This window comes from Ictalurus furcatus, chromosome 4 (assembly GCF_023375685.1).
Source record: "Ictalurus furcatus strain D&B chromosome 4, Billie_1.0, whole genome shotgun sequence".
In the NCBI taxonomy this organism is placed as follows: domain Eukaryota; kingdom Metazoa; phylum Chordata; class Actinopteri; order Siluriformes; family Ictaluridae; genus Ictalurus; species Ictalurus furcatus.
Window position 1 is genome coordinate 14,110,787 of NC_071258.1, and position 9,214 is coordinate 14,120,000.

The 9,214-nt window shown below is 37.8% G+C and overlaps 3 protein-coding genes and 1 long non-coding RNA gene across 13 annotated transcripts in view; 2 read left to right on the forward strand and 2 right to left on the reverse strand.

Moving 5' to 3' along the window:
* Positions 1-1,046: 1,046 nt before the first annotated feature.
* On the reverse strand, positions 1,047-5,867 carry LOC128606736 (serine/threonine-protein kinase pim-2-like). Of its 6 annotated transcripts, none has more exons than XR_008385728.1 (8): positions 5,729-5,867; positions 4,665-5,000; positions 4,463-4,557; positions 4,205-4,255; positions 3,597-3,969; positions 3,339-3,532; positions 1,456-1,550; positions 1,047-1,224 (listed from the first exon to the last, which is right to left on the reverse strand). XR_008385728.1 is itself a non-coding variant. In XM_053623102.1 (8 exons), the coding sequence occupies exons 1-7, from the start codon at positions 5,751-5,753 to the stop codon at positions 1,462-1,464; spliced, it is 1,146 nt and encodes a 381-aa protein (XP_053479077.1). In that variant the 5' UTR covers positions 5,754-5,867; the 3' UTR covers positions 1,047-1,224; positions 1,456-1,461. The 6 variants fall into 6 exon arrangements, 4 of the variants coding, with proteins under 4 accessions (XP_053479077.1, XP_053479078.1, XP_053479076.1 ...); XR_008385729.1 differs by having other exon boundaries at positions 1,422-1,550; XM_053623102.1 differs by having other exon boundaries at positions 3,339-3,515.
* A 120-nt stretch (positions 5,868-5,987) lies between these two features.
* Positions 5,988-7,721, forward strand: LOC128606739 (uncharacterized). 3 transcript variants are annotated; one of them, XR_008385732.1, is made up of 4 exons: positions 5,988-6,083; positions 6,315-6,405; positions 7,040-7,123; positions 7,587-7,721. It is a non-coding gene; the product is annotated as an uncharacterized LOC128606739 (long non-coding RNA). The 3 variants fall into 3 exon arrangements; XR_008385733.1 differs by having other exon boundaries at positions 5,991-6,125; XR_008385731.1 differs by lacking the exon at positions 5,988-6,083 and having other exon boundaries at positions 6,209-6,405.
* LOC128606738 (serine/threonine-protein kinase pim-1-like) overlaps positions 7,625-9,214 on the reverse strand; it is a 3,749-nt gene continuing 2,159 nt past the window's right edge. The window contains exons 2-4 of one of the 2 annotated variants that reach the window (XR_008385730.1): positions 8,767-8,817; positions 7,851-8,225; positions 7,625-7,756 (exon numbers count right to left, since the gene is read on the reverse strand). Coding sequence is in view for 1 of the 2 variants with exons in the window: in XM_053623110.1 (XP_053479085.1) it covers positions 7,720-7,756; positions 7,855-8,123 (306 nt within the window). In the remaining variant the exon portion in view is untranslated. Of the gene's footprint in view, positions 7,757-7,850; positions 8,226-8,766; positions 8,818-9,214 lie in introns of those variants that run through there. The other variant, XM_053623110.1, reaches the window with a different exon arrangement.
* Positions 9,063-9,214, forward strand: part of pgpep1l (pyroglutamyl-peptidase I like) — a 4,347-nt gene continuing 4,195 nt past the window's right edge. For both annotated transcript variants that reach the window (XM_053623107.1, XM_053623109.1), the window contains exon 1: positions 9,063-9,214. This exon is cut by the window's right edge and continues 700 nt beyond it. The gene's annotated coding sequence lies outside the window, so the exon portion shown is untranslated.

Below are 9,214 nucleotides of genomic sequence, written 5' to 3' on the forward strand. Positions count from 1 at the left end.
CACTTTACATTACGAAAAATGCTATTTTGTTGAATTTACAGTAATAATTAAATGCTTACATTACCTTAGTACGAAATGAAGACATTTAGTGTTTTAGCTTTCACAGATGTTAATATATTAACAATGATAAAAGCAAAAATGCATAATAATAATTTATCTTTACGTTGTTTGCTTTTATAACTGGCTAGAATTTTTTGTCCCGTCAGACTAAATCTAGAAATTCCAGTAAAGTAGTAAAAATGACCCAAATTTATATATTACCGTGATTTAGTTTAGCTTGCCCTGGTCAAAGATTTGTACTCATGATCAGTCTGTAGCGTCTACTCAGCATGAGCCTGGACACATCCAAACTCTTCACACACTGTTCAATATTGGAAAATGGAAATAGATGTGTTATATTTGGAATAAATTGGTGCACAGAGATTTGTTGGAGGGATTAAGGGACTAGGGTCTTCTTTATTTTTCTATAGAAGCTCGTGACTTCCAGTTAAAAACTGGAAGCCCAAATCAGGAAATGATCTGCAGAGAAACCTTAGTCAAACCTCACATACATGTATAAAAATCACTGTTTAATTTTTTAGATGTTATTCAGAAATCTTATAGCTCCTAGACTTGCTAAGTGCAGTATTGTATTAAATCATTTTAGAAATTCAATAAATTGTGCCCTGCAATGGATTGGCAACCTGCTGCTTGTTGCAAAACGGTTCTGAGAGAGGTTCACAGAACCGCAGGCTAAGCACAAGCAGATCATAGGCTTCAGTACAAGAAACAGCACCGTTTGGTTGGTAAAAGAATGTGTGCGTATACAATATATGTCCAGGCAGAACTACTGTATCTACAAACAAGCTGTTTGTTCAAATGAAAAATGACTGCCCCCTACTGGTCTTGTACTTCCTGTGCCTGCAGCAAGCGCGTGATTCTGCGTGATACCGCATGAAATCGCAGGATCCCTTTTCTTCTAGCACATTTTTAATGGCCACATCTCTGTATACAAGACACTATCACAATTGTGATGTTACTGTTTTAAAAAACATGTACAGACAGGCTGTTTTTGTAATTTCAAAAATATTTATTGACAAAGTATAAACAGGAAATATACTGCACATTACTGAGCAGCTTCCAATTAGTCCGACACTCTTCACTGTCAACATTGCTTCAAATAACATTTACAAATGTTTTTGAACATACACACACACAAAGGTATTGAGGAGATTCTGTAGAAGTCTGTAGAAAAAAATGACAGAGAGAGATGTCTTCAGTTAAATATCATAAATATTAACTTATACTGCATCAAATTTAAAAATGTTTAATGACTTGCATTTAATATTATTATCATAGCAATCTGTTATTGCAGATCTCAGTACTGGTGTAGTACAGTCCACGTGCACTAGACATCATTATTTTACACTCACTCAGCTCACATTAGTTAGGTTTATTCTGTTGTTCCTCACTAACCTGGCCTCAGAACCAGTGATGTGTAAGGATCTGCTCGAGGGTTGGTCGTCTTTTAGGGTCTTGTTGCAAGCACCACCTTATCAGACTGCAAGAATCTGTGTGTGCAGTAATGCAATTGGTTAAAAATGAAAATTGGGGACGGCGCTGCTGAGCTGCCAATGGAGTAGGACACAAAGTTGGAGGCTCCTGCTAATTTTGATTAAAATTGTAATTAACTTGCGCTTTTCGGTCATACAATAGATTTTGACTCATTCTACAATGGTTTTTTTTTTTTGTTTGCATGTTTAACTTTGTAAAACCTAAAATGTCTGGAAAAAACACGAAAGCTCGTAGTACTATTCAGACACAAACTGAGGCCTAGTGTACACGCAGCGACCACGGCTGTGAGCCAATCACCTTCTTCTCCTGAATCCGCCTCGCCTCGTGTTGACCCTGACTTTGCCGCCCTCAGGCTCGAGTTGCTGGCTTCGCTAAGGAAAGACATTGCTGTTATTTTTAAAAAGGAGCTCCAGGAGACTCTCGGGGATGCGCTGTCTACTATTAAGCTTGACCCGCAAGCCGTGAAGACACAGCTGGTTAGTGATAAAGTTGCTACCGATGCCACCTTATCAACACTGAAGGGTAGTGTTGGGGAAATGGAGCATGCTCTCTCCGGTTTCACCGATGCCATAGCTCAGATGAAGACTACTATCGAGTCTCTCACTGCGACCGTAACCAAATTCGAGAATAAATGTGAGGACTTGGGAGTCTAGGTCACAGCGCAATAACATTAGGATAGTGGGAGTTCCAGAGGGGCCTGACATCTGTACAACTGTTGCTGTAGCGGCCTTGCTGAAGGAGGCATTTGGTCTGGAGAAGGAGTCAGTTTTGGACCGGTCTCATCGGACCCTTCAGCCTAAGCCCAAGCCTGGTGAACGACCACGAGCCATTGTGTGCAGATTTCACTATTACAGTGACTGTGTTGACATTTTATGTCGAGCGAGAGAGCTCCAATGGATTAAAGTGAGGGATTTGACCATTTCAGTCTTCCCTGACCACACAGCCAAGATAGCCCGGGCTCGGGCCGCGTTTAACGAGGTTAGGCGTCAACTTCGTGGCATTGAGGGCGCTTGCTATAGAATACTTCACCCGGCACGGCTTCACATTACATATAACGGTGTTCAGAAAGACTTCGTTTCAGCGGAGGAAGCGGGGGACTATATCAAATTCTTGACATCTGGGTGAGCTGCATCACCTATGTCAGCGGTGTCTTTTTCGCTCTCCTTTTTTTTTGCACTCGGACTTCCAGCTCTACAGTATTCCGATTTTCAATTAAAATATTGTCTTTGCATTACCTCTCCTAGGTTTTTTTTGGACTCACTCCTCTTAAATCTACCTCTGTAATAATGTGGTTCTCTGTTTTGATGCTCGGACTAGGTTAGAGTTTCTATTTGTTTAAAATTATGTTAGTATTTTTTCCTCTGCCTTACGTGCTACACTGTTACATTATCTGTATTTCGTCTAATTTGTAACAAGTCTTTAAAAGATTATATTTGTTATTGTGCGCAGACTGTTTTTCACTCTTGAAGTCAGTAGGGGCGTTTTCTCTTACTGAAACTTTTTTTTGGTAATATTTTTCGGTTAGTTCAGCTTATACTCTGAGTTGTTTTCACTTTTGGTTACTGTGGGAAACACTGCTGTCTCCTTTGTTCTTTTGTTATATGGAGACTTTGGGTGTGTGTGTTTAGGGGTTTGTTGGGGGTAACTTTCTGAAATTTCTCTTCATATTTATAATTTCTGTCAGTTTGTTTTTATTAAAAATAATCATAATCCTAGCCATTTTGCTATGGAAGTTTTTTGGCTTTGTGTACAGACTTGAATGTAAAGCCTCAGCATTTTCTCACCTTCAGACAGATAATCAGGGAAGTCCATGTGGCCTTCAACAATCTCGTGGTCTGAACAAAATAACTCTTCTTGACATAGCAGTTGGTAAAGGAATATGCCAAGACCCCAGACGGTGGTAGGTTCTGCCTCGTACTCTCCTTCAGTGATCCATTCAGGTGGCTGGAAAGTCCAGGTGCCTGAATGAGACAGGCGTCTTCATTAAGATTAAAAAATGATCCACCACCGAATTCCCATCAAGTCTGGTCAGGCACAGTTACCTGAATATTCTGTGTAAGGGGTGTCCTTCAGCAGATCACCACAGCCGAAATCAATCAGCTTCACTTCAAGGGTCTGAGGGTTCAGGAGAACGTTTTCGTCCTTGATGTCCCGATGGAACACACCCCGGTCACGGCAGTGAAGTGCAGCAAGAAGTACTTGCTTCATGATAGTTTGAGCCTTAGATTCAGACATGCCCACATCTTCACAGTATTCGAAGAGATCAACGCAAGGGTCGGGCCTCTCCAGAACCAGGATGAAGAATTTGGGCGTCTCAAAACATTCCAGCAGCTCTATCACATGTGGACAGTGAGGTGGCTTGCACACGAGCTCCATTAATGCCACCTCAAGAGGGAGTCTGCGTGTGTCGCCAGGCTAAAAACAGAGTGGACATGCTTAGTATTGGATTGGACAGAAATGCGAAGTCTGTGAAGTCAAAATGATGCTGCTCAAACTGCAAGTGAAATAAATAAGTCATAACAGCCATCCAAGGATGATTTGAAGAATAAAACTGTGATTAATGAGTTCTGTTACTTTCACCTTTCAAATGTTTTGGTTTAGAAAGTGATTTTCATCTGGAAAGTCACAAATGTAATGTAAGTTCACTTACAAGGGTGATGTATGGGTAAATTTCACACCTCTTCATGAATTTCAGGGCCACCTGCAACACAGAAATAGATCATTACTGTAGCTTCATTGCTCTCATCTAACTTTAGTACAATTTCCAAGTGTAAGTCACTAATGATCTAACCAACTTCTGCCTATAAAAACGCAGATATAAAAGTATAAAGTATATAATACATAATAATCTACAAGTCTTGTATTGTGTTCAGCAGTGCCAGTTAACTGTATATGTGCTGATATTCACCTTTTTCCCATCTGATTTTTGGACACCTGCATACACGAAACCAAAGCTTCCTTTTCCCAGCAACTTTCCAACAGTGAAGCGACTGAAAAACTTTTCTGTTGAACAAAAGAAACAAAGAAGCATTTTCAGGTAACAGTTATTATGAGTCCAGAATGTCAAGTCTGATCTTGGACAGGGTGTGTTCCTGTTTTCTGTCTCGCACCTGTCTTTCCTGTCTTCACATCGTTCTCTGCTGTCTCTGTTCGCTTCCTCTTTTCCACCCTTTTCTGCTCCTCAGGCTGGGGTTCGGGTCTTTCAGGAGGAGCATCCATCCATTTCCTCTTCAAAGGACTCTCTTTGCTTACACTTCTGGTGACAGAGCAGGATGCCTCTACACAGGTCTCTGTCTTTTCAGTCATCACATCCTTCTCTTCTGTCTCTCTTCTCTTCTTTTTCAGCTGTTTCTCCTTGGGCTGGAGCTCAGGTTGTTCAGGAGCAAGATCCATCCTTTTTCTCTTCAGAGGATTCTCCTGGCTTTCCCTTCTAGCAAAGAGTCGGCCTGTTTAAGAAAATATTTGAGAAATTACTATGGCTGGCTATGACGATATACAGTATCTCACAAAAGTGAGTACACCCCTCACATTTTTGTGAATATTTGATTATATCTTTTCATGTGACAACACTGAAGAAATGACACTTTGCTACAATGTAAAGTAGTGAGTGTACAGCTTGTGTAACAGTGTAAATTTGCTGTCCCCTCAAAATAACTCAACACACAGCCATTAATGTCTAAACCGCTGGCAACAAAAGTGAGTACACCCCTAAGTGAAAATGTCCAAATTGAACCCAATTAGCCATGTTCCCTCCCCGGTGTCATGTGACTTGTTGTCACATTAAAAGATATAATCAAATATTTACAAAAATGTGAGGGGTGTACTCACTTTTGTGAGATAATGTGTATATAGTAATTTTAGAAGTAGTACACTTTTACTGATATGATTTAATATCACCTAAACCAAGGAGTGAGACTTAAGGAGTGAGAAATTACCCTCCATTTCTATTCACATATATTTATACATAAATTCAGGATGTATATCATGGCTTAAGTGATATTTCTAACGATATTTAATGATACATCTTCCTAAAACTATTATATAAACTATGTTTTTTACTTGCTACACTCTCAGAAGGTGATGAGGACATGTCCCCAGTGTGAACATTTATATGAATAATTAAATTTTTTTTGTTCACACAACAATAAATTCTGTAAAAGTAGAGTTAACTCACTGGATACTAGACAATTGTAATCCATCACTTCCAGTTTCAGCAAAAATCAGTGTCATTTTATAAGTCTGTAAAACAAGTGTCGTTTACAGCATGCGTTCTTCTGCCTGTAACTGATCACAACAATGCGTTGTCTAGCAACCCCGGAATGTCTGCGACATCATAATGTTCTATGACAAACATACTTTTTATATATATGTGTATATATATATATATATATATATATATATATATATATATATATCTTTATGAGAATGTTGCAGAAGAACTGTCCTTACATTCCCAAACAGTGTCTCACTTCACCTCACTGCATGATGTTTTAACCATTTTTTCAAGTTTCAGGGTTTATTTGTCACAGGTACAAAATGCAGCGAAATGAGATGCAGTTACTCCAAAGACTGTGAATATCAGTCTACATGTGCCAATTTCCTGCATGTTGTTACAAAGTGTATTTACTGTAATTTTACATAACGCTATATATGAAATAACTTCATTTACTGTGTGGTAACACCACAATATCACATAATAAAAGAATAATAAAACAGGAAGGAGGTAATATTGATAAGCCATTCTGTACTATGTGTTGCAGGTGTCTCTGTTTCTGTTGCTCTACTCATGCTGCAGGTTCTGCATGTGGTCAGTGTTTTTCTTGCTCTGATGCAGCTGATAAATGTAATCAGGTGTGTTACAACAAAGAAAGCAACAAACATCCTCTGTCTGGGAATCACTACATCAGAAATAAAAAAAAATATAGAACTTTTTTCCTCCTGTTGTAATGTGTTAAATTGTTTTGCTTTTGAATTTCAAATGCTGAGCCTTTATTATATACAATCTTTATATAAATATGAACTTTACTGAGGTCAATTCTTGTTCCTCATCTGGCTGAAAATGTCAGTTTGATCCAAATCTAACCTCACAATCCTTTTAATGCTTATGTTCTGTTTTAACATATGCATTGTTTGTTTTCCTCCTGATATTTCATGAATTTTCCTAAATTACATAACATCTTTTCAGAAATGTGTTTTTTTAATTAATGATAATGTTTCTGATGTTCCACTATGACATGACTACACACATGATGTTTGGGGTGACCCCAGTAATAAATGTTACTGAGAGCAAAGTATTTTCACATGCTTTGAATCTGTTTGAATCTGAAGCACAATAATATCATAATAAGAAATATATTTTCACTTGCTATCATTTTTTCACTCTATTATGTATGTATAGTTTTTTGTTGCAATGAAATATACTGAAATGTGTATTTGTGCAAATCTAAATGAAAGATTTTGTCTTTGGGGAATGATGTTCTCATAGTGTTGGATTATTCGCTGACGAACCTCGACCCATCCTTGCTCTTGAAGGACTAGGCTTTTTTTTGGAGGTTCCTTATATACTATGGTTAGTCGATTGCTTCACCTGTTTCACATCACATTCCTATTTCAATTTGTCACATCACTATTAGTCCTAAATTACCCCGTCCCAACTTTTTTTGGAATGTGTTGCATGCATCAATTTCAAAATAAATGTTTACCTTATAAAACTATGGAGTTGATTAGGAAAAACATCAGATACCTCATCTTTATACGTATTTTGTTTAAATACAAGTCAAAGTATATTTACAAATCACACCTCTTTGTTTTTATTAGCATATTCCATACTGTTCCAACTTTTTCCAGAATTGGGGTTTAAAATATATGTTGCAATAAACGATTTTATATAATAATTAGAATATAAATATAAAAATAAAACATAAATAATTATAAGTCTAGACATAATTTATTTTAATTCTATTTTGCTATGGAAGTTTTCCAGCTTTGTGTACAGGTTTGAATGTAAAGTGTCTGTATTTTCTCACCTTCAGAGAGCTCATCAGTGAAGTATAGGTCACCATCAACAATCTCTTGCGCTTCAAAAAACGTCTCTTCTTCAGGTAACAGGCTGTACAGGAGTACGCCCAGACCCCAGACGGTGGCAGGTTCTGCTCGTAATTGTTTTCAATGATCCATTGAGGTGGGAAGTAATGTTGGGTGCCTGAATCAAAGACAAAAGAAAAAGTCTGAAAGATCACAAAAATGATCCACCACTAAATTCCCATCAAATCTACTCAACTCTGACGTGCACTTACCTACATATTCTGTGTAGCGGTGTTCTTAAGCAGCTCACCACAGCCGAAATCGATCAGCTTCACTTCAAAGGTCTGAGGGTTCAGGAGAAGGTTTCCTTCCTTGATGTCTCGATGGAGCACACCCCGGTCATGCCAGTGACATGCAGCATGAATTACTTGCTTGATAATTTGAGCCTTAGATTCAGACACGTTCATGCGTACATGTCTGCAATACTTGAAGAGATCAATGCAGGGGTCGGGCCGCTCCAGGACCAAGATGAAGTATGTGGGCATCTAGAACCATTCCAGCAGCTCTATCACATGTGGACAGTGAGGTGGCTTGCGCACGAGCTCCATTAGCGCCACCTCAAGATGCAGTCTGCGTGTGTCATCCGGCTAAAAACAGAGTGGATATGGTTAGTATTGGATTAGACAAAAAGGCACGTGAAGTCAAAATCAAGCTGATCAAAATACAACTGAAATGAATGAATAAATAAATAAAAGACATTCAATGATTTGAATAAAACTGTAATAAACAAGACAGATAAGTGCTTAAATTATAAGAAAAATCAATAATAACGATAAGAGCTAATTTGCTTTTTAAATCACATTCTATCACCCTTCCTTGTATCTAATAGGTTTTACTTCCACACGGCTCACTGGCCACCCTGCATGTGGTAGTTTTTTGGAATAATAAAAACTGAAGCATAAAACACAATTTTATCAAATCTGCACTTTTTTTTTTTTTTTTTAAAAAAAGCATAAAATACAATTCATGGTTATCCCATTAATTTTAATACGCTTGCCTTTTAATTAGCTCCATTAGCAATAGCATTTAATTAGCAATTTTTTTTCTGTCACTTTCACCCTTCATATGTTTTGGTCTAGAAAGTGTTTATCATCTGGAAAATCACAAAAGTAAAGTAAATTCACTAACAAGAGTGATAGTTGTTTTATTCCTTCCCTTCAGCATGAATTTCAGGGCCATCTGCAACACAGAAATAGATCATTAGCTACATTGCTATTATCCAACCTCAATACTGTTTTCATGTGAGCTGAAGAGCTAAGATTTATTTCACTTTCATTGAATTAAAAATCATCACCTGTCCCACAAAATACACAAATATATTACACATGGTTATACAAGGTTACAGAACATTACAGAAATGTACACATATCCTGTGATAGCACAAATAAATGCACAGCCATTTGCATTTGTACTCTGCATCGAAAATATACATGAACACGCTATTGCATTTTTAATAACATTTAAGACCGTATTTACTGTAGTAGAAGCCGTTTGATCGGTTATACACAAGGAGCTCTACCGGTTACACTCACGGTATGGAAGGATTGCGTTTGTTTCAAAGGTTTGTGTGTATGGA

Coding starts and splice junctions, on each gene's coding strand:
- LOC128606736 (XM_053623101.1), bottom strand. CDS start 5,753: ATGGATTACAATTGTCTAGTATCCA. Junction 5,001..5,728: donor TTACAATTGTCTAGTATCCA/GTGAGTTAACTC, acceptor TTTCTTAAACAG/GCCGACTCTTTGCTAGAAGG. Junction 1,926..3,338: donor CCCTGATTATCTGTCTGAAG/GTGAGAAAATGC, acceptor GTCTTTCCTTAG/CGAAGCCAGCAACTCGAGCC.